The 24,101-nt window shown below is 38.1% G+C and overlaps 1 protein-coding gene across 28 annotated transcripts in view; it reads left to right on the forward strand.

Moving 5' to 3' along the window:
- The window catches only part of OSBPL8 (oxysterol binding protein like 8), an 82,353-nt gene that overhangs the window by 38,153 nt on the left and 20,099 nt on the right, over nt 1-24,101 (forward strand). For 21 of the 28 annotated variants that reach the window (XM_086884242.1, XM_086884244.1, XM_086884247.1 and 18 more), the window contains 5 exons: nt 382-516; nt 16,905-16,975; nt 20,281-20,361; nt 21,171-21,272; nt 21,946-22,149. In XM_086884242.1, the coding sequence (XP_086740368.1) occupies nt 382-516; nt 16,905-16,975; nt 20,281-20,361; nt 21,171-21,272; nt 21,946-22,149 (593 nt within the window). The remainder of the gene's footprint in view (nt 1-381; nt 517-16,904; nt 16,976-20,280; nt 20,362-21,170; nt 21,273-21,945; nt 22,150-24,101) is intronic. The other 7 variants (XM_086884250.1, XM_086884269.1, XM_086884252.1 and 4 more) reach the window with 1 other exon arrangement.

The following is a 24,101-nucleotide window of genomic DNA, read 5'->3' on the forward strand; positions in this document are numbered from 1 at the left end:
GCTTGATCTGGGAAGCTGTTTCATGGGTTGGCTGAGTTGTGGCTAGTTAAACCAAAAGCTATCACAGAAGTGGCAAAGAAAAGAAGTATTTCAGAAAATAAGCAACAGCTCAATGCTGTATCTGTATTGAGTATCAGCATTTCCAACCTCATGCTAATTTTTGTTTCCATCTTTTGCCTCATGTCTTAGACCAGTCTCACTGGCTTCTTTCTGCCATCCTCTCCAAAGCAAATATCTGGTTTGAAAACCTCAGTTCTTAGAATGAAATGTTTCACAACAGGGCAGTCGAATACCAATTTCATAAATGACAGTGAAGTTCTTAATAGAAATTTGTACGCAAGCACATAACATTGTTGAATGGGCATTCATTTTGCATTTCAGCAGTGGTAACAAACAGTGATGAACTGCCTGTAACTCCAGGAAGAATGAACCAGCACCAGGGAAGAGAAGCCTACTTTACTCCAACCAAAGAGTTACTCCAACCATGTCTCAGTCCAGGAACTACCCATAGTCAAGGTAAGACAAAGTTATTTTTTACAGAGGTTTTAAAGAACTTAAATTCTGACATTAATTATCTGTCCCAAATACTGGTTCAAAATCATTGCCTTTTACAATAAAGAGATAAGGAAAAAAGAATATTGAAACTTTGTATGTAATTATTTGTATCTTTGTGTTAATCTGAAACAGGAAAAAAATGCTCTATGTGATGGACTAGTTTATTAAGGCATGTTATGATTTGTTTGATGGGAGAACAGTCCACATGATGGTAAATGATTATTTGTGTGTAGTCCTGTAAAGCCCATGGTAACTTTTTTCTCAGTATTCAAGTTGTGTCTTTATGCAGCAATGTTGTGATATACCATAAGTGGGACTTCTGTAGAAAGATACTTCAACAATTACTTCTACTGAAAGACCCTTCTCTGTAGGAAAAGAAAAGAAAAAAAACGCTATTTTTTGCCAGGTTTCAAGCAAGGTCTCTCTGCCTTGCTAAACCTGTTGAAAACAAGCTCTAGATCCACGAGAAGCAGCGGGATGGAAAGTGAAAGATAAACTATTCAAGAAACAAAAAAACAAGGAATAGTGTCTCTCCTTGCACTTATTTGCATTTGAAACTACTTGCATTTATTGCTTAAGAAATCATTTGACTTGTTTCTTGGGGTGTGTGAAGTTCTTAGTGAAAATTTCAGGCTTTAAAATTCTCTTCCATTTTACTATTGGCAGCTATGCTAGTCATCCATACTTCCTTTAGTTTTTTTCATGAGCAGCGTTCCTAAAAGGTTTTATATTTTTAACTGTTGGTATTAGTCTCCCTAAGTGCCATAGCTTGCTTTGTCAAAGTAATAGTACTAGTGTTTCAGAGTAATAAAGGCAATGTCTTGGGTAACTTTGAATCATATTCCTGTTTTCCCATTCAGTTCTATTAGACAAGAAAGAGACTTTGAAACAAAGACAGTTGTTACTGTGCTGAATCTGATAGTATTGAGTGTATTCTTAAGTAACTATGGTAGTATTTTTGGTACTACACACAGCTAACTCAGATATATTTTCTAATTCCTGGTGTTATCTCAGGGAAACAGCACTTGATGTCCTCTGGCTTATGTCAAGTTCAGAAATATTTTCTGTATAATAGAAATATAACCTGTTTGCAATTTATATTGTGTTGAAAAAACTTTTGGTTATTTTCTCTCTGTACTGTGTTGTATCCTGTGCTAGACAAAGGCTGGAGTTATGTAAGTGTATTTGAATATTCCAATAAATTCTTCCTTTCAATACTGATGTTCCCACTAAGTTATAAAGTCAAACCGTTGCGCTTTTTCAGGGCTCTCACTCATAGGGAAATCATTAAAATGGGCTTGAAAAGCACTAAGACTTGATTGTCCTACATCAAACTCCTTGCAAAAATTAAGTTTTCTCTTCATTTGTTGTTTTTTTTTCCATCTGAATATTTCAGGACTTATACAAGTGAATTTAAGGCAGTTACATGTATTTGTACCTTTTCTAGCATCAATCATCACTGACTTAGTTTTCCAGAAGCACTACTAGATATAAGGCTACACTTTCATAAAACAAGAAATTTGGCTTGCATTCAATTTTAGTCAAGAAATGGTACAGTGTGGGCTAGGTTTCAGCAACCCACAGTTGTCTTGCAGTCTGTCTCCAGCTTGGGAGATGATTTTTATGGAGTAGGTTGACCAACATTTAAAAATTCCGTGAATATTCAGTGGTACTTATTCCTAATTACAATGCAAGGTATTCCTGATTACAGGCAAAATTATGGTTCTGGCAATGAATGTGGGCTTATTATATTGGAGAAAAGAGATGTCATGGAAGCCTGACCAATATGAAGTAGAACAGAGCCTAACGTGATGGAGTACTTGAGGCTGACTGTTGTAATTGAAATCCTTTTAACCAAGGTCTTTACGATGTGCCTGCGGTACTCTACAGTGAGATAGGAAATGTTTAGATACAGAATTTGAAGGCATTTGCAAGGAACTAAATGGAAATGCTTTTAGTCACTGACACTATCCCAAGTCATCCTTAGGAGATGAGTTATGTAAATAATTCAATAGCATGCTAAGCACAGAATAACAGAGAATCAAAACAGAAAAATGTATGATACCATCTACAAAGAACAGATTAAATAAATATAAGGGAGAGCTGTGGCACAGGTACTTAGCCTTTGCTGCTGGGCAGTTGGATGTTGTGCAATGCTATTGGGCCACTTTTACTTAGGTTGTTTCTTGCTGCCTGAATTAAAAGCACCTGTGTTGCAAGGCCACTTTGGCATACAACTTGTAGCTCAAAAGCAGGTGAGTTGGAATGAAACAGAGCCTATGATGGGGCAGTCTCTGGAACAACCAGCACTAACTTTGGTGTTAATGTGGAAACCACCACAGTGGCTGTCCAGCAGCTGTCTAGGGACAGCCATGCTCAGTGGCCATTTTTTGGTAAATCTGGAAAAAGCTTAACTTGTGTCACCTGCTTATGTTTTAAGTAAGATCCTAATGACAAGTATTACAAGTATGGTTAAAACTATATGGGTCTTAATGTGAGGGAGAGGAGATTAACATCAATTTGAGCCACTGTTTTATTTGGAACAAAGAGAGCCATGTACGTCAATGTGAACTTGTATGTATTTTATCATTTTAGGTGCTGCTGTGTATAAATACTGTGTTTTAATTTCTGGTAATTTCTGACCACAGTTTTGGATTTCAGAAAGCTTCTATTTTCTTTCAATATATGTCTTCCTCCTTCCTCACTCCCGTCACTCTTGTGAGATGGAGCTTAGTATGTTGTCTAAGACATAGAGATAGAGATAGTCTTCTTGGAGTCCAGTTCAGTTTATTTTATAAATGTAGAGTACATTTTGATCTGGCAGTGTTGTCTAGTGATTGTTCAGCATAGGTCTATTTAAAATGTCACTGTTCTATATGATCTTTGCACTTAAGATCCTTGAAGTTATGCTGTCCTTTCTTCTGAGGCTGAAGTAGCTTGCCTGTGAGGCTGCAGACTGGCATGTGTAGGTGTGGAGGTCACACTCACTTCCATAGAAAGCTTTAGCAAGGTTGTTTGATGGAAGTGTACTTTAAAAAAAAAAGGGATAGTGGAGATTTTTCCTATATGATTTTAACTTGAATTTTAACTTACGTGGATTTAATTTATTCCTGCCTTGTCCATCAAGTAGTTAACTAGGGTGTCAGAATAGCCTAATCCTGATCATAGTGCTACAGCTAATGTGTCTTGAACATACTAAATGATTATACTGTGGTTTTTTGTTCAGTATTTTATTTAGACTTGTCAGACTTGGAATAGGACCTAAATAATTCAGTAGCCTTTTGATGGAAACTTTAATGAGCTTGGGGAGACAGTTTTATCTGTGGAGCTTTGCTTGTGTTTGTGGGTTGGTGTGTCTTTAGGCTCTAGTGGGCAGCATGGCCTTGCCAACTGACCAAGAGCATATTTTTTTAAGTTTAGTGCATGCATGTTAGCACTGCTAAATCATCTTTCAGTTCTAGCAGCTGACACACAGATTGTATGATGCTAAATTAGCTCATTTTCTGTGTTTGCATTCAGTGGTTAAAAATGTTATTAACTATTAATGAGCAAACAACTGAACTTCCATTGAGCTGACTTTTGCTTGCTGATGTCATTTATGTCAGGTTATCCCTGGTAAATTGAATTCTTGTAAACCTTATTAACTGAGGCATAATGATCTATTTCTTTATTTCTGGATTAATTAATTTTATCAGTTATTACATGAAATTTATCAAAAAAGTCAGCAGTCTCCTTACAAATGATTATTCACAATGTTTTTAACTTACCAATATTTTCTTAAAACATATTTCAAGCTTTTTATGAAGACAGCGTAGATGCTTAAATAGCAATATTTGTGGTAAATAGAGGAATCTAGTTAAGATAGTATTATTAAAAACTCTGTAATAGGATGCTTGAGAATGTCAGACTTCTCTGTATTTTTCCTGTCTTTATTCAAAACATCAGTGAGATGCAGGTGAGGTGAAAATTTGAGTGTGTCCTTGTGGGATGTGTGTGCCCATACAGAGTCTGACAGGAGATAAGAAACAGGATCTGCCTTTCTTTTCCAGCAGAGCAGTAGTAGTTGTTAATTCAATTTGCAATGCGATTATAAATATATTGTGTTTCGTGACTGAGAAACAGAAGTGGCTTAGGTGCAGGGAGGAGGGTTGACGGTGGAAACAAAATTACATGTCTGCCAGTGATGATGATTATGATGATCACCATGAATTGAAAGGGAATGAAGGTGATTTTGGGGAAGAGTGAGGGCATTTTTGGCTATGCTGAGCTTGTACTTTAAACAGCTCCAGAGGAAACATTTAAAGGATATGCTAATGCTAGGATTTTAATCCACAAGATGCTGCATCTTTGGAGAAAATAGGAATTTAACTATTTTTGTATGTGAGAGAAGGTGGAAAGCGAAGAATAGGCATTTTTAAGCAGTAGGTCCTAAAGAACAGTTATTAGCTGTTGAAGGGATGAGATGCCTTTGGAGCCTTAATGACCGAGAAAATACCAAACTCGGGTGTTACTGACTGTGTGCCCAAGGCAGCTAACAAGTTAAAGCTGATTTGTTGTTGACCTGTGCAACTTGCAGCTTTAAAAAACCCCATTTGTTTCAGTTTTTTGGCTCAGCTGACAGCAGGAGCACAGTTTGTTTCACTGGGCAGTCACAAAGGTCTCGGAGTTCCTGACTCATCATCCCTGCTCCGGGTTCCCAGTGGTCAGTGTGCAAGGAGCCCCGGAGCAACAGCAATGCAGCTGCTCTTAACCAGCTGCCAGTGGACCGATGGAAGGGAAGATGCAGCCCTGTGACAGTGAACTCAGAGCCTTTTCAAAGCATTGGCAACTCTACCTGAGACAGGCACTTGGCTGTGGTGCTCTGGGCACATTTCTGCCTAGAAGTCACAAGATCCTCTTCTTTCACATGGACGCATGGGACTGAAGCCACAGCAGAGGGGAACTGACTTGGAGCTGGGGAGAGAAATCCCACTGCCCATAATTCCAGCAGATAGATGCACTGAGCACAGGCGAGGCTGTAAGTCCACTGGGAGTTGATCACTGCTTAAATGCCAGTTTGTGCTGTTGTTTTTGGGTTTTTTTTTCCCAACTGTTGCTTTCAGTGTGTTGGTAATTCCTTTGGATGATAGTATTTGGCTTGCAGATGGCAAAATCTTGCCAATCTATCAGGTTCCAAACCAAGCTGTATTCTGGATAGTTGGGTTACATTTTATCTTTAATAGTGATTTCTGTTTTTCTTTTCACCTTTCCTATGAGTTTACTCTCTACCTGTAGGCAGACTTAGTCATGGAAGTAACTTCATGCAGTCTCCTGGTTTCCTTCACTATATCTCTTCTTTGAACAGAGAAGCTGAAAAATAGCTGAATAACTTACTGTATTGACATAGCAAGAAGAGCTTATTACTAAGCATTTTATGCTTTGTTACTTCACTTCATCTTCCCATAAGTCTGTCTCATTGTCTCACTGCTAAAGAAGAAATTGTTAAAGGCCTACTTGAGGGTCTTCAAAAAGCTTTTTTCTTAATACTTCAGTATGGACAGCAAGTGTTGCTTCTGAAATAAGGCACCTTCTCTGCAGAATATATGCATTTAATATCTTAGAGAAATGGTAACACTTTTGCTTTCTCCTGCCACATAAGAATTCTTTCTAACACCTTAGAGTCTTGCCTTGCTTTTGATGATGAGGAAGTTTTTTGTAATCAACAGTGTGTGGGAGCCATGGGCACTGGTTGTTCTCTAGGTTGTATTGGATTAATGCCTGTCATCGTGCCTGTCATAGGTTCTGAGTCTAGGGACATGAGCAGTCACTTTTCAATTTTTTGACAGTTTGGAAGTGAAGCCCCAGTTCCACAAAACTGTTTAACTTATTAGGAGTAGCTTTAATGATGCTTGTCTCAAATGGGATGTGAGCGAGGCTCTGGTCACAGTAGGAGGAAGGAGCTTGAGCTCTCCTGAATAAACTGATCTTAGTCTGTGTTACAGAACTGAATTTCTTGTAAAAGGTTTTAAGTTCTGCTGTGTGTGGTTAGTCTCTTGAAAACATTATCCTGACCTCCTGCTTTCTTACTGTCATGCATACTCTGGCACATTCCTCTCTGCAAGTCATTGTGTTTATTAGAACTTGCCATTTCTGAAATGCTACTCCACCCAGTATTTATGGCTTGGGTAAATTGCGTATACTGCTTTCTGTGTGGGTTATAACTTTATGAAAGTGTGGTACTGGGTTTAAAAGCTGCAGCAGGGCAGATTGCTGTGAAACATCTCAAGCAAGCTCGCTCTCTTCATGACAGTCTGTGCTGCACCGGCCTATTTGAACCTGAGCTATGACTCTGAGAATTTCCTCAGGGTTGAGATGGCAATGTTGAAACCTGAACAGTGAGCAAAGCTATTTACTCTGTGTGGGAGGAGCTGAGCAGGCTGTTAGCAAGTGAGGAGGTGCAGCCAAGTACAGTTGCCAGCAGTGCATGGGCAGACTTGGTGGTCATTGGTCACCACTCTCAGGCTTGCCTCTGGAATTACTCCTCAGCTAAACTCTACTGGACCTGGAAACACCAGAGAACAGAAGAATATTTGGTGAAAGAAATTTGCCTCTCTCAACTACTTTCCAACTTGTAGTCTCATTGTTTAGGTATAATTTTTTTTTTTCTGAATCAAATATCAGTGCTGAAGGCAAGTATATCTTTAATACCCTTTTTATTAAATAGGAAAAAAACAGTTTTACTTGAAATCCACATGTGAAAAGCAGATGTTGGATAAAACCTTCATAGGTATGATAGTCTACCTGTTTTCTTTTTCTGTCTTCTGCATGCTGCAAAGAGTGTGTTTATACTGCATGTGGAGAATTATTTATGACCTTTCCATGGACTGGGCGGAGAATTCTACTGGGAAAGGTAGTAATGTTGAAATGTCAGGGCAAATGGCTGTCAAAATTGCAGGGCAAGTCTAAAAGGCTTCTGCCTTCCTCTACTACACCAAGCTTTCCTTCCTCTTTCTTTTTTCTCTAGCTTTCACAGAGTTTGGTTTTAATAAGATTTTATCTTTTCCTTGGGTACCTGTAAAGGGAAAAGGATTATTTTTTTTACTTTGCATCACTAGATATAGTTGTATTACTGTATCGGCATCAATTTGTAGAATGTGTTAGTTATTCTGAACTTCTAAAATCTCTATAAAAAGAATTACTATACTGAAAATTCCTCATTTGAGTAGTCCAGATAGATTTGAGTTCAATTTCATTGAATTCATGTCTTTACAATTTATGTCAAAAGTGTTCAAAAGTTGTCGGAACTCCACATATCTTCTACTTGACTTTGTTTTGTACGCTGAGATTTTACATTTTGCTCCAGGCAGTATCCTGGAAGAATATCTTAAGCACGGGATTAGGATTGGTTTTTCAGCCAGCATTTACTATTTGCTATTGAAGAAGCCCTAATTCAATATCTGCTGTGGGAAATGTGTTTTGTCCTTCAGAAAAATATATACATTAAATAAGTTTTCCTCCTCTAAAGAGACTGGGAGTGGATTCTTCCCCCTGTGCTCCCTCCACACCCTCCTGCCCCGAGATACATGAACTAAATATTTTAGTAATGTAAGGATTTTTGTCTTCCTACTGATATGGGTATTTTATAAATCAGAAAAAATGGGAAACTTTTTTTTTTTCAGTTTCAGTGGCAGACTTAATCTAGTGCCTCCTATCATGACTTAAACTTTTGTTACGGAAAAAGCTCATATATTCATGTGCAGATACACTCTGTCATGCACCTGATGCCTTTAAGCTAAAGTGCAGATACTTCCCTGTTTATGCAGGCTTTTCTGCCATGTCTGACTTAGGCAGTTGGACTTGGCTGTAGTTCTATCTGTATCTGAAACTGTGTAAACTTCTAAGCTGTGTATGAGTGTATTTTCTAAATCTATCAATTCTTAAGGCACTCAAGACTAATATCAAAAGGATAGAAGGCTGCCTGGGACATTAGTCTAAGATCACAAAGTTTGATTTCATCAGAAGATGGACCTATTCTGTCTGAATTTATTTTCAGGAAGGAGAGGAGAAGAGAAAAGATTTATGCCGTTTTTTGGTCTTCGTGGGGGAAGGGGTGAGGAGATGGAGGAGGAAGCTAAAATTAGATATTTTTCTTTTCCTCCTCTTTTTTAGTGGTGAGAGAGAGTAATATTTTGGTAAAGGGCCCAGAGCCTTCCTCTCCTCTGTTGCTGTTGAGTTAAAGCAGAAGGTGCTTAGAATAACAGCTAACAGCTTCCTTGAGTGGAGAGAGCCACAGCGAGGGGAAATGTAACCTTATCCATATTGAAATCCTTAATTTTATCCACCCAAAGAGTTCAGTTTCCAGTTCTAAATGGAGAAAAGGGCATAGGAAGGAGAAAAAGGTATTTTAATCTGTTCCTGTTTACAGTTTGGGTACATAAGCAGTGTCAAGGGACCCGAGAGGGCATGGAGAGAAGTAAAGGCCTTCAGGATTATGTTGTTTCCTGAAACCCCTGGAAGTACAGCCACTTCTTAGTGAACATAAGATGGCAGAGAAGACCCAGCTGTGAAACAAGCTGGTGGGCTGGCAGGTAGGGCCCAGCAGACCAAGTGGTGTGTGGGTGTCTGGAGGAACCTTTAGTGTGTGTGACCCAGCCACTCGGGTAGGAGAGAGACATGGAAACCAGGGTCAGCAGAGTGTTCTGGGCAGGGTCATGGCCCTGACTCTGAAAGAGGAGAGCAGCCCCATTAACTGGGCAAGGTAGGTCTGTAATGAGAGGATACAGTTCCTTCTGTCTGTAAGGGGAGTCCTACTGTAGCTTTCTCTTGATTTTAATTAGAAAGAAAAGAAAGTGCGTATTCTGAATAGATTTGGACCAAGATATTTGCTCTGTTTTGTAGTTAAGACAGATTTGGAGAGGTGATATGGAGCCGTTTTTATTAAAACAAAGCAAACAAACAAATAATAAAAAAAAAAAAGCCAAACAGAAAAAATGGTTGTATTCTCCCTCCTTGTATTTCTTCCTCATTGCCCAGCCACTCTACTCCTTTAGTTTTTTATCTGCTTTTTCTGTTCATTCTGGGACATCTGGACAAGGACTGTTTCAGCTGAAGTAAGTGTGAGACACAGGCTTGGATAAATGGAGACAGGCCTGAATACATGATGCTTATCCAGTTTTTCCCACTCCCTGTGCTTAAGTGAATCATGTCTTTCATATAGAATATAATGGTTTCTTTTGGTGGCTATCCATGCCTCATCTTTGGTTTTTTTCTGGTACATTTTTTTACCTTGTCATATGCTGGGAAGTTAACTATACTTCTTTGTATGAGGAGATGGAGTAAATAGTATTTTTTGAGGCTTAATCATGTTCACGCTACTATTGATTTAATTTAGGGCATGTGATTCACTTTGTAAGAAAAGGAGACATCTAGTATGGAGTAAGGTAAGAACTCAAGTTCTTATTTTCAAGGCAAGTCTTGGTGTCCTTTTGTCCTGTTTTTCAGTAGAGAAGGTTTCAAAAGCTGGTCAGAAATAAGGTTTGATGGGGAAAATAGGACCAGCAGAGAAACACCAAAGTGAAGGAAGTTCCACATTTGCAAGAGGGTGGATGTGCACACTAACCACTGCAGCAAAGAGACTGCTGATGTAACGAGCGGTGATGAAGATGGTTAGGGAAAGATTATTTGGCTTTATTCTGGTAGCTGCCAGCAGGAGGAGTTTGGATCAGCAGATTTCTAGTCTTGAAGTTTGCTGGAATCTTTTTTATGTTTAAAATTTAAGGTGGCCCATTTAAGTGTTTTATTCATTGAATAAAATATTTGGGGCATTAATAATAAAAAGCCTTTTTTGTGGAGATCATTTAGGGCAGCTCTTCTGTGAGTCAGGCTGGTTTGTATATAAAAATATGGGAGAGCTTTAAGAAGAAAAAGCAATTTCCTCCCCTTTTAAAGAAAAATAAGAAATAAAAATGTAGAGGCCATGTCTGTTGACAAAAGCTAGTCAGGTGAGTGACTGAACAGGAAAGTTCAACTTAGCTATGTAATGCAAGCAGTTGACTCCCTTTTTTGAGATTCCCTTAGCATCCCATAGTATCAAACAGGGAAGCCACAAAGCTCTTGAGCTGTCCATTGTGCAATATAAATTTGGGACTTGAAAGACGAACAGGAACTTGATTTAAGGAATCCTTAAAACATATATACCATTAAAAAATTATATGAAGTGTGTTTCCCAGGAAAAAGGAGCTGAAGCAAAGCAATTCCACTTTAAGCATCCTAAGGGCTTTGATGAGAGGAGTATAGTGTTGCTTGGCTTGCTGCTGATTTGGCAGCCTCTGTCTCTTCACTGCATTTTTCATGCGCGCCCTTCGTTTGTTTCTTTTTTTTTCCCCTTTTGTATCCTACTCATCAGAATGTGAGGTAAAAGGCTGCTACTGCAACACTTGCTCCAAGCAGCTTATGCTAACCAGCTTTCACAGAGAACATAATCCTTACACAAACACCTTAACTCATGAAGGAAGAAGGTCCAGTGCGACGTAGGTTTTCTTCATGTGCTGGGATTTCATCTGTGTTTTCTCCAAGAGCTGATGGCCGAAAGCTCGTCCGGAATGCTTCATTTGGCGGATATAACGAGCTCTCTCCTGCTTTACCAGGTTTGTTTCGGTCTTGCGTTTCTTAAAATGTACGGAAGCGAGTATAATTTCCACCTCAAATTTTCACGCTTGAATGGCAGTAATGTACTGAGATGTCGGTAGAAATCAGAAAGAGTATTGCTTGTATGTATTTAGATAACAGCTCTTTGTAGTGGCGAGATTTGCAGACAGGGAAATGAATAAGGTTTTACACTGCCACAAATCTCACTTCAAAATGCATTGGTTTATTTGAGACTGAGTGGAATGTTTGTTTTGGTTGTTTGGGCTTTTAGGACTGAGGTTCTGTGATGTGGTTTATAAATGCTTTCCTCTCTTGTACTTTCCGCCGTGTACGCCACTTCCCCCCCATCCACATAATGGATCTGCTTGAAAATTGTAAGGTACAGCAGAAGGTTTTCATTTAGGTGTAACTACTGGGAACTCTGCAGGCTGGTCATCAATGATTTGACATAAAATTACAAGATAGAAAATGAGGGCTAAAACCATAGCCTTGCTAAACTCTGAAGTGCAAGTGTAGTTGAAGACTTATAACCCCTGAAAGGGCTTTAATCTCCTTTTGCTCAGATTTGTTGTTTCCTGAAAATCAGTACTGGAATATTGAAATGAATTTGTAGATCATTGCACATCACTGTTCATAATGTGCTTTTGACATAGGTACCTGAATTTCAGCAGTTTATTTCAGAAAGCCTCAGTACTTGAAAATGTGTTACAAGGTCACCCACTCCTGAAGGGGATCATAGTACAAACTGTGCATTCTTTCCAGAAGTGCTCTGGTTGTGTGATTTGTCTTGTGCATGCGCAGAGATGCACTTTATTGTGTAGTCCCACAGGGCCAAGATGTTGGGGGGGGAAGGAAAGGGGGAATAAAATAGTTTTCACTTTCTATTATGTGCCTCCTGCAGCATGGCTCACAGCATGGCTGTGTTAAGCCCTGGTTCTGAAGCCCTGGAGCAGAGTTGGGTGCAGAGCATGGGAGAGGTTGCAGACACCATGTTTTATAAAACTTATTTTATCCTGGAATATTTTCTTTCATTCTGTTTTAGGAAATGATTAGCCTTCTATCAAGAATCTAACACTGACTTTTATTAAAGCTGCTTACAAAATAAAAGATCTCAAAACTTGAAAGCATGGGGTTGGCAACTAGAGAGGTGCTTCCTACCTTTAAAATAAATGTGTACTCTGGTAATTAGTGGAAAAAGAAAAAAGGGTCTCATTGTGTATTTGCTTCCTTTCTGTATAGAATTCTGCAATTAAAGCTGATCACTGTTCACAAGCAGACAATGAATGACTACTTAAAATGCAGAACAAATAGAAAGTGTTTTTAATGAAAAAATTCGAGTGTGTACATAGAATTAAAAAATGCTTTCTATTTTGGAATCTTCCATATATCTCTGAAGAATTTCAACATTCCTAACATGCTTAATGGACATTTTTTATATAGTCTTTCAGACTGGTTTAAGCAAAGAGTAATTGTCTGTTTTAAATATATTCACGTGTAGTTACAGTGATGACAGTCTCTGGTTATTTATTTATTTTATATGGTGCTTATAAAAGAAAACACTGCTGTTAGAAAATACATAAAAGGACTTTGCATACTTTTCTGATAGCTTTGCTCTCAAAGTCCATGGAGGAATCTGAATTAGTTAATATGGACTTGTGCTCTTAAATCTGGTTGTGAACAAGCTTTTGAAAGTCAGTCAGTTAAAAAGATTATGGTTCCCTGTGTTCAATTCTTTAAAAATATTTCTCCTTTTTTTTCTGATGTGTTTATTATATAGCACCAGTATTGATAATGCCCACTAAGTACAGCTCATACTTCTTCCAGAAGCATTTTCCAGCTCAATTACTTGTTCCTCAAAACTGCACATGCACACCAGTAATCAAATCAGGCTGTTCCTTTCTTTTCATTTGGAAGTCAGTAATATTGTTGCTTGGGTTGCTGTTTTGATCTTTTCATGCATTGCATTGCTTTCTTAGTGTTTTTTCCGTGTTTGAAAAAGAGCCTCCAGTGGATAGTAATTATTTCTTTTATGGATAAAATAGATCTGACATTAAAAAGTAACTTGCTTATTTTCTGATGTATTTTTCTCATCTATCATAATTGCAGATGGCATTTATTGAGAGGCACAAAACCAGTTTTTGAGATGTAAGAGTTGTGGTTGGTTTTGGTTTTTCCCTTCCTTCAAAGCTGACTGAAGGGACAGATTGTGGGTGCAACTTTAAAAAGTGTGTTATGCTTGAAAATTGAAATGTATTATCTAGACAGTTTATTTTGAAACTGTACCCTGACACAGTCTTTATTTTTGCAGTGTATATAGCCTTGTTTTTTGCCAGCAACAGTGTTTTGAAGTTTTTGGTTTTGGGGGTTTTTATTTATTTATTTGTTTTGTTATTGACTACACAATCCATCTCAATCTCTAAGGCAGCACTATTTGATCGACCTCTTGTATGCAAGGGTTCTGGTTCCTCTGTCAGGCTCTTAAATATCTCTGAAAGCTCCTGATGAGTTTTAATGTAGATTTTCATGTGCAAGTTTTGGAAGAACATGCTGAGTGCTCACAGTAGGAATGCTCTAATGGACAGTTTCCCTTGGCTTCTGAGGTCATACCATGAACTGTGGCTGACTGCACTGGCATTGGGATCATCTTTCAGAGCCCATGGCACCTGTGCTGTTAAGATAAGGAAGATCACACTGGGATAAAGTCTGTTAAGATGTGGTGTTTGCTTTGTATGCAATAGCTGATACTCAGAACTGCTTTAGATAGTACAGTAGTCCTAACTCTAAATACTGCTTTCAGGATTGTAGATAGAAAATTATACAAAAATTCAAAAGATTCGGTAGAGAGGAAATTACAGAAAGGGACTGTCTTCAACACCTGAATTTCTACATTGTGAAAGGTAGGCTCAGGTTATTTCATTAACGAGCTGCTGATTGAGTTACAAGGTGGGAAAGAACAAGTAAGCTAAAATATTAAACGCAAAACCACTGCTGATAAATATTGAGAAACTTGAAACACTTTCTTTTTCTTACACCCTGCTTCTAGCCTCTTGTGCTCTGGCAGTCTCTGCTCCACACAGCTGTCTGTATTGTGAGGTTATTTCTGTACACCGAGGGAGGTTACCAGGAGGATGGTGGGGGATGCAAAGCTGGATGACTGGGTTTCCTCACAGACCGAGATGGGGCAGTGCAGGGTGTTCCAGGAGGTGCAGCACCCTGACTTGGCTTTGCTAATGAACCCCTGAGAGAGTCCTTTTCTGTGCTGTGGGTGAGGAGGGGAACAGTCCGTGTGGTGGGTAGGTTCATGAATCAGCTGTCATATGCACCTCTCCAGCTCAAGACGCTGAAAGTGAGGAGGTGAAATTCATGGAAATGCAATTGAACTTTGGTCTTTGTGTCCAGTTCTCTGGGACAGAATAGTTCTTTCTGGTTTCATTTCTTCTTGGTGATACTGATGCAAAGCTTGTTTGGGAAAATATAAATTGTATGTCTGTTGGATAAGGATGTGTAAAGTCCTTAAAATTGTTGTGCTTTAGAGAGCAATCTTGGAGTTATAGCTTCTCTTATGTAAGAACGATCCTGACTTAGCATTTCCTTGCTGATTCCCCCTCACTAAGGCTTTTGTATGTGCCATTAAATAAACAAAAACGGGAAAGTCATTAGAAAATGCCTGCATTTCATTTTCAGTGGGATTTTTGAGGAATTTCTTTTGGCACTGGATGAGGAGAAGTCTTCTGCTGTGGTTCTGGTGTGTGGTTTGACTGCCTAAGTCTGGCATTGAATCCAGTAACTTCTCAGTGAAGTAAGACAAGTGTAGCCTCTGAGGCTTGAAACAACCTTTGTTTTGTTTCATGCCTGATAACTAGTGCTGTAGAAAATGTGCTTTTGCATTTGGTATTATATAGGAAATGTGGTTTCTGGTGTCTGGAGTTTTTGTGGATTCCCTCATACTACAAATCTTCCGCCTGTCAAGGTACTTCTTCCCTGTTGTCAAATGGTCTTCTGTGTTATAGGTTTTCATTAGCTGAATGTATCTATTGCAGATGTGTTGGAAGAATTTAAAAATGAAGGATTTGATGAACTGTGCCCAGATGTGGCTTCTATGAAGATGCGTAAAAGTTGTTTGTAAAGACATGTAAGGCTTCCTTTCTGTGAACATAAAATGAGATACTGTACTGCAGTACATAATTTTTAGAAATCTGATCTTAAAAAGGAATATCTACACAAGGTAATAAATATCAAGGGAGAAAAATTCCCAAAAGACTGATTACCAAACAAAAATCAAGAGGAATTTTAAGATTTTTCATGTAACGAGATCAACCTAATGATCCTTTAACTCTGAATCTTCTCAGGATGTGTAATTGTGACAGTTCTGTCTTAAGAGTTTCTGGTTATTATAAGCTGTGTAAGGCTGAAGATATTAATAATAAAAATAATTTCTTCTAAGGGCTAACTACCCAACACTGCTATAGAAAGTTAAAAATTCTTTCAAAATTCATAGTTGCCCCTAACATACACACTGAAGAATGTGAAATTAAGGAGTTTCTCCGGTAAGTCTATCCATTTCAGGGATCAGAATACTGATTCCTGTTTCAAAGTCAGGACCATGCCCAGAGGGATGCTCCAAAGCACTGGTGGTGTCCATGGGTGCAGCGTTGCCTGCTGGTGCCGTGTCTGGTGCGCTGTCTGAGGGTGCACTGTCCTGCTGGTGCAGGGTGTCCCTGCTGGTGCAGTGGCCTCTCATGGGCACAGCTCTTGGACACCCCTGTGCCAGGCTTCTCAGCTGCCTGGGCTGCTCTGAAATCCATGCACGTCTTCATGGTCTCATCTGCCTCCTCTCCAGAGGGTGTGTAAATAATGGCGTGTGGACTTGGATAAATGCATTGTGCAATCTGTTTTATTCCTGCTTATAAAAGCTTTATGCTGCCACCACCCTCTTCAAATAAAATAGATAAGTGAGTGAGATCTGTGTCCTGTAAGCACAGTAGGCGACTTTCCTATGAGAGGGTGCCAGGCTCTCAGTATGTGCTCTCTGGCACATAGCAGCTGTGTGGCAGCACCCATATCAGTTGTGTCCCTATTTTCCATTGTCACATGGACACCAACTAACTTGGCTTTTTGGATACTGAGGAAGTGTGGGGGTTGTCAGAGAAGAGAAATACGGGATTTTGACAACTGTTTCATTATAAAACCATGTAGCTATGCTTCCTCAAGGTCAAATGGAAAGTATAAATTCAGAGCTAATGTAAGGAACTTTTTCCGTTTCCTTGCAAAAAATCCTGACTGGTGTTTTAAATCGGATTTGCTTTCGGGTAGGTGGTATTTAAAAATTATGTAGTTACAGAAATGAACAAACAAAAAAGGGCTTTATTTATAACTTTTCTCTGTGCCTGCATGTATGCAGGTAGGGGAGAATGAGAAAATAAAAGGACAAAAGTTGGCACCTTATATTTACAATTCATTGGGTTATTGGATCAGATGCAGCATTATCCCAATACAGTGGACTGTTCTTGCCTCTTAGTGGCAAGTATTAAATTAGTGTATATTGTAGTAGCTGGTATGTTTTCAACTGATAAGACAGATTGGTATGTATGTGTTATTTGAAAATCTGATTTACTTGTACTATTTTATACTAGATGCATTGGCAAATTTATTTCAAAAGCTAGTTTGTATAAATTTTGCTAATGAATTTAAATAATTTGCAACAATGCTGTTTTTTCTTTAAGGTTTTGACAAAGGGAAGGATGATGCGTCACAAAGTAAAGATGATTCGGCGTATTCTATGTCAAAAAGCAAGGTAAGGAAAACAATCTCCTAACCTGTCTTAAAAATGTTGGTGTGTGAAGGAGTTACACATTTTAAATTAAAGGCAAATGTATTTAACTTTTGTTGTAGATAATCCTGAAGATTACTCGTCAGATTCAGCAATAGATAAAGATGAAAGGGAATCTCTTAATAAAGTTCCCAGGATGATATCACATCCAAATCTGTGGTTCAAAGAAATGAAAATTAAATATGAAATCTTCTTGCTGTCATCTTGGAGTGGGAAGTTGCCTTGCCATAGATTTGAAATTGCCTTGCTATAGAGTTTAAAAGCTTTAACTTACCCAGCTGTGTGGTTTTCTATTTTCTGCTGGGATGTCCACTGTCTTTTTAAAGAGGCAAATGTGATAACAGACACTTAAACAGGCTGTTGGGGTGCAGCAGGTGTGGGTTGCTCTGGAAGGTGATGACCTGATTTTGAGCACAGCTAGTTTCCAGGGGAAAGGGGGAAATTCCTGCTTTTTGCTGCTTTTGCACACAGCTGTTCCCACAGCACTCTGTACTGGGCTTGGGCAGGACCCCTTGGAGATAGGATTTGCACTTGAGGTCCTGACACAAATTCTCCTGTGATATTTGATATATCAGAACTATAAAGAGAAACATTACAAAGATACTGAAGGAAAACAAAGAGACTTAAAAGATTTCCAGGCTTAAATGGTGTTGTTGAAATTGCAATGGGATAAGCAGTTCCGTTTCTGCAGCTGATGCAGCTTTTTTGTGTGTAGCTAAGCATTTCAAACTGTTGGTGTCTTAAATGTGACTTGGAATAAAAATTTTGTATCTTTTTGCTTTACTGCATACTAGAGCCTCACTTGTCAGGGATATAAGGAAGTATACTTTACTGTCCTGTGATTAAAATATTTATATTGGTCCAGAAACTTCAAAATCAGTTTGACTTGGAAATCAAGTTAATATGATCTCTTTTGACATGGATTTATTCTATACTCCAAAGAATCATTTTTCTTGGACTATCAAATTCCATTTTCCTCTCCCTTATATTTATTTTTCTTAGTTCTTGTGTTAACAGGATCTTAAGTCATTGGGTTCTTTGCTATTACATTTTTTGTGCCTTTATGTCAAAGATGAGACCAATATTCCTACTTCTGCTAATACATATTTTTCTTAACTTTTTTTTTTTTTTTTTTTTTTTTTAAATGCTGCCTCTGGGGCTTGATTTTACTAGTGGGAGTAAAATAGCAGCCCTTCTTCCTAAGGGAGAATGGAAAAGCAGTGATGGGACTTGCCTGGAATCTGGTACTGAATGTACCTTGCTGGGAGTTACAGCAGGTTCTCTTAAGGTGTTTTCTTCTAAATTTTTTATCCCATCTGCTTTGTGTAGATGTAACAGTGAGAAGGTTACTGGCTTAAAAATATACAGACTGCTGACCTGTCTCATAACATTGAGCAGCTAAATGTAGACCTTTACTCAGTGTCATATTAATGAGCTTTAAAACTGGAACCATGAGAAAATGAGTTTTTTTAGCCTGGGAAACTTACTGGTTTGGGGCTTTTCTAGGCATGACCTTTAGATTGCCTTAGCTTTCTGTTAGTGAGCAACTAGAATATTTATGAATGTTTTCCTGAAGTTGTTCCATTATAGCTTGCATAATGAGTTCATTACCTCTTCTTATGTGACAGTGATAATCATTTATCCCCTCTTCTGTTACTACATTTAAAGTACTGTGTTTCTTTTAAATTCTAGAGAGAGGAATTTAATTTCAAGTTGTACACTTAAGCTAAATTTTGAGTGTCAAGAATATACCTTTTTTACAAGATGCTTTCTTCATCTTTCCAAGGCAGATACAGAAGTTAAAGAACATTTACTTATCATTAAAATAATTTTGAGCTAAAATTACTTTTTGCCGATTATTGCACATATCTTTTTTACAGTAGCAAAGTAGACTCCTGTAAAGTCTTAGTTCTGAATTAAAGATGTAAAGTAGAATCCAGGTTAAATTGTTCTGTACAGCTTGTGACTCTTTAGGCTTTGTTTCTTTTGTTTGAGCAGCCTGTGAGTTAAAAGAATGCTCAAGTGCACTGTTGTTATTATTGCTGTAAGTTTTACTCAAAGCTTCCGTATTTTTTGACTGTCGTTTTATAGTATTCCAAAATACAAATTCAGTGAATAGACTTTGCAGTGTAGTTGGAGATTTGAAATGTGGAGCATCCTGAGGGTCAGTTTTGATAAAATGTCCTTGAATTTGAATTGAATACACAGTTTAGATTGGTACATTGTTTTGGTTTTCTATTTATGACAATGCAGAAATTTTGGGTCCACCAGGCTTATGTTTCAGTGCACAAAGAAATACAACTCTAATTTATTTGAAATTTGTATATAGTCAATACCGACTCAATGTTCTCTGACCTCCAATAGGAATGATTTGAAAACTCTATGAGAGACTCCTCTTAGATTCCTCTTTTTCCATTTTTATTTTTCCTGAAGAGTGTTGTTCCCAAATATTTGGTGGCTTGGGTTCCCTTTCAACTAGTAGGCAACAAACCTCTAGGAGTAATCTTTGAACCTTAGGAGACACGGGGGAGAGGTGGGGGGAGAGATCATGTGGTGCTGAGGCAGCTATTGTCCTGCAGGAGCAGGACTTGGGTGTCATGAACAAACCTGGGGCTTGTTCCTGCCTGATGCCACCGTCAGCTTCTTGAAGGTGACTTGCAAAGTAATCAGAGCATGGAATTAGGGTGCAAGGAGCAGAACAAGTGCCGTTAGTGGGCAGCCGTGCTCCGATGATTTCTAGAGCACTGAATCCTAGACTGAAGAGGCTGTATTTTCCTTCATGAGTCACAGGGTAAGTGCCTCTGTAGCAGTCCATTTGGAGAAGCTGTCAAGCTGTGGATGAAGACAGCTGATTCTATATTCTGATTCATATATCCTGTTAAAACACTTGGGTTCTCCAAAAACATTCTCTCTCTGCTAAAATAATGTCTAACTACTCAAGCACGCTCTGTCTAGTAACAGTCTACATGAGCTAAATACTTACTTGTGTATAGGTCAGTATACTTCCAAAGGAAAGAACCTCAGACTTCTTTCCCGTAAAACCCTTGCAAAAAGAGACTCCATGAATGAGTGGTGTAGAGCTCATGTTACAAGTTGTGGTTTATTGGTTTATTTGGGGTTTTTAATGGGGGAAGCAGTAGAGAAGTGAGAGGGAATGGGAACCTTACAAACATAATTGCACTTCAAACACTTGCTAAAGTGTCAGCATCAGTAATATATTCTTGTATCTGTCATTGTCACTTATTTATTATGTGTATTGTGAATTTCAGTCTGAATCCAAGCTTTTCAATGGCTCTGAGAAGGACATCTCTCAATCTTCAAGCAAACTTACAAAAAAAGAATCTCTCAAGGTGAATTAATTTCCTAGTAACTCCTCAGGGGCTGCCTGTGAATGCATTCATGTAGTTTTACCGTATTCTCTGATGAGAAGACAAAAATGCCAAATAATGATGAGACTTAGGGAATATTTAAGTATTGTGAGAAGTTGTGCTGTTGAGTTTCTTCAAATTTTACTGTATTTTTACTTGAATAATGGCTTCTGTAATGCACTCTTTAACATGGCACAAAATTGTGGAGTAACTCAGAAGATTGTAGATTATTTCAGATTGGCAGAGACCTCAGGACATCTACATGCAATGAAATGACAAATGGAATTACAGAAATTGTAATTTGAATGCATTTCTATTACCTTCTTCCCTCTGTACTGTATAAAGACCAAATTCCACTGTTTGGTAGATACCATTTCAGGAGAAATGTAAAATTATTTGACTTTAAATGAGGGAGATACATTGCTCCAAATTTCTCCTGGTGGGGAGGAACATAACTGGTGGGTAAAGACCGTGGGTCAGATAATGTACCTGTATATTGGAATTTGGTTTGGTTGGTTTTTCCTCCCCTTTGATTCTAACAGGAGATTCCAAGTCCTCAGTTTAAAAATAAAATTCCAGAAGAGTCCAAAATTGTCTATGTCCTAGCTCCTCTTGAAGTAAGTGTTTGCACTTTGAAGTCAAATACTCTATTTTAAAGCTGGTTTTCTATATATCTGTACTGCAAATTGAATTTAGCAAGTTTTTCCTCAGCTTGTATTGGTCAATACATTTTTGTGCTGATAACTGCCTCAGGGCTGTGACATTGTGAACATTTTTATTATTATTTGCAGGTTCAAAAGAAAAACTATAGAGAAGAAAAGAAGAGAGCCACGAAAGAATTACTTAGCACAATCACGGACCCCTCAGTTATTGTTATGGCTGACTGGTTGAAGGTCAGAATCTGAGTTGAAGATGGAGCAGTTCATTGCTTGTTGCTTTCTGGCCAGAGTAGAAAAAGCTCAATCTTTTACTTGCTGTTAATGTTTTTCTACAGGCACAGCAGCCACTATTTGCATCCCAAGGTCCTTGTGCTCAAATCCTAGGGGACCAGTAGAGGAACTTAGCTCCCCCTTACTGCAGTCACCCTAGTCACATTATTCTTGTGTGCATAGCCATCAACTTGGGATGAGTTGGCTATGCTGTTCTCATTTTGTCCTTCTCTTACGCTTCAAAGTGGCTCTGTTACGTACATTACAATTACAAAAACGATTCAGTGAGATACTTGAATGCAGTTTTCTTTGTGTATTTCTGATAGTTTTCCTTTCCTCTCTTAAGAACTAGCTGGTACTGCTGTCTTAAAAATAGCAGTTCATATTATCAACAGTAGTGCAGCTGAATTGTCATACTTCCCATATCTGGATGCGTGTCTACCCATCTGTAGAACTGAGTATTCATCAAGACAGAAGAACAAGTATAACTTTATATTCTTAAATAAACCTGGGAAAACTCTTGAAAGACCTGATAAACTTTGCTTTGAAATAAAAGCTAATCAGTTTTAATTTTGTTGAGGGGGATGGTTTTGGTATTGACTTCACTGAGATACAACTGTAACTATTTGTCTTACAGATTCGTGGTACCTTGAAAAGCTGGACCAAACTGTGGTGTGTACTGAAACCAGGAGTGTTGCTTCTTTACAAAACTCCCAAAAACGACCAGTGGGTAGGAACAGTGCTGCTGAACGTTTGTGAACTCATTGAGAGGCCTTCTAAAAAAGATGGCTTTTGTTTCAAACTTTTTCATCCTTTGGAGCAGACCATATGGGCTACAAAGGTTAGTGGTAGCATGTATCTTTCTTAAGGGATGACTAGCATTAATCAGCTATGAGTGAAGACAACCTTAATGAAAAGCTGAACTGTGTTTTCTGTTTCGACTTCAGTGGTGTTGATTCTGAATGTAAGCCCTGCACATCTAGTCCCATTCAGAAAAAGTATTTGATTTATGCTGCTGTCTGTGCTTAAAGAGCTTCAAAGTGTGGTGTGAAAAGGGTTGCCATTAAAAAGGTTAATGCAGTCACTGGCAATTACATGAATTAAAGGAATGAGTGTTTAACGTTGTATTTTACACCAGTCAAATTTGAGAAATTAAGGTGAGATTTACCAAAATAAGAGTTATAAACATTTATTAGTGTCCAACTCCTATATTCATATAACAAAATGTCACCTTAGTTCAATTTGCTTGTAAGAGTCAAAAAACAGATTACTTGCTTGTGCAATCATAGCTCATATTGAAACTTGTTAGCCAAGGCTGTTCATTTTTTTTCTGATGTTAGGAAGATACATGTTTTCATTCAATTCTGATGTCTATTTGCCTTGTCATACAAAGCATAATACTGTGAGCAGCTCTCAGTGTGCTGAAAAGCACAGGAGTGTTCTCTTGAGGTTTATTTCAATATCTTGTAAAGATCTTTAATGCTTGCTCTTACTCATTGTTTATGATCTGATAAACTATTGTAGTCCTTGTTCTTTGTTTACATGTGGAGAGGGGATGTAGAAGCACAGCACAAGTGAACATATTTTCCTTCTGAAATAACATCTTGCTTTAGATGAAATTACTGTACAATATTAGGAGCCTTGTTATAATTAATTATGCTCTCTAAAATAACATCTTACAATCTCACAATTAGTAGCTCTTCTAAATCTTAAATTGATACAGATGTACTGTCACATCTGTAGAATATGCTGTGTTAAATTTGCCATCCTTTTCTTAGGCAAGTCAGTCAGTATAATTCCTGGTTCTTGTGGTCATTTTGGCTTGTGATCATTTATTAGTGTTACCTGATTTTCCAAGCTTAGATCAAATCACTTGTAGTTTCTTTTGAATAATTTTATTTTATTGTTGCTTAGGCAAACTTTTCAGTAATTAGTGGTGATCTCACATTTGCAGAACACAAAGTCCATATCCTTTTCCAAAGCTATAGCATTTGGTGTTGATGTGTTTTATTATGATATGTGTACATACATTGCAAAGTGGTGGCCTGTCTGCAGAGGATCACAAATCAGTCTTATATTTCTTTATTGCTTGGCAGTGAGAAATGGATTTGTTTGTTTTTTTAAATAGATATTTAGAATTTAGAGGACATGCCCTACCAGATTTTTACTTTTTTAAGGTAGGTCAAATTTTGAACCTGAACAAATTGATATTGTCCATTCTAAATGTGCTGAGAGCTGGAGTGGCATTTGTTCATTTTGGTATGGCTATTTGCAGTTGAGAATTACTGGATTCCATTAGATAAAAGGCCTTTAAGTTGAAACCCTTTTCTGCCTTGTTTACCTAGTCAACCATAATGTCCTAGTTACAGATTTATTGTTACAAGGCAAACTTGCTTAAGAGTAATAGCAATTGACTGATCTAGAGTAGATTTACCAGAAGGAGCCTCAAGTCCAAGGCAAATTGAGCCTTGTTTGCAGTTAGTGCAGAAAGATAGCATTGCAAAAAACATGTATAGAGGTATAAGTACTGCAGGAGATTTTCTGACTTGAACACATTACCCATGGGGTAGTTCTGGCAGACTGCAAATTCTCTTCTGCAGTAGTTTGTGGTCAGTCACTTCACATGCTCCCTTAAGCCTGTTGCTGTGGTCTTTGATGTTCCTCCTGCACTCTGAGGTAGCTGATGCACTGTACCATTTCGTCTTCCTTGTGTCCCTGGTCCTGATGCCATTTCAATTTCTGAAATTCATAATTAGTCAAGTTAATTCAGATATTATTTTTTTCTGAGTAAAT

This window comes from Cyanistes caeruleus, chromosome 4 (assembly GCF_971803275.1).
Source record: "Cyanistes caeruleus chromosome 4, bCyaCae1.hap1.1, whole genome shotgun sequence".
In the NCBI taxonomy this organism is placed as follows: domain Eukaryota; kingdom Metazoa; phylum Chordata; class Aves; order Passeriformes; family Paridae; genus Cyanistes; species Cyanistes caeruleus.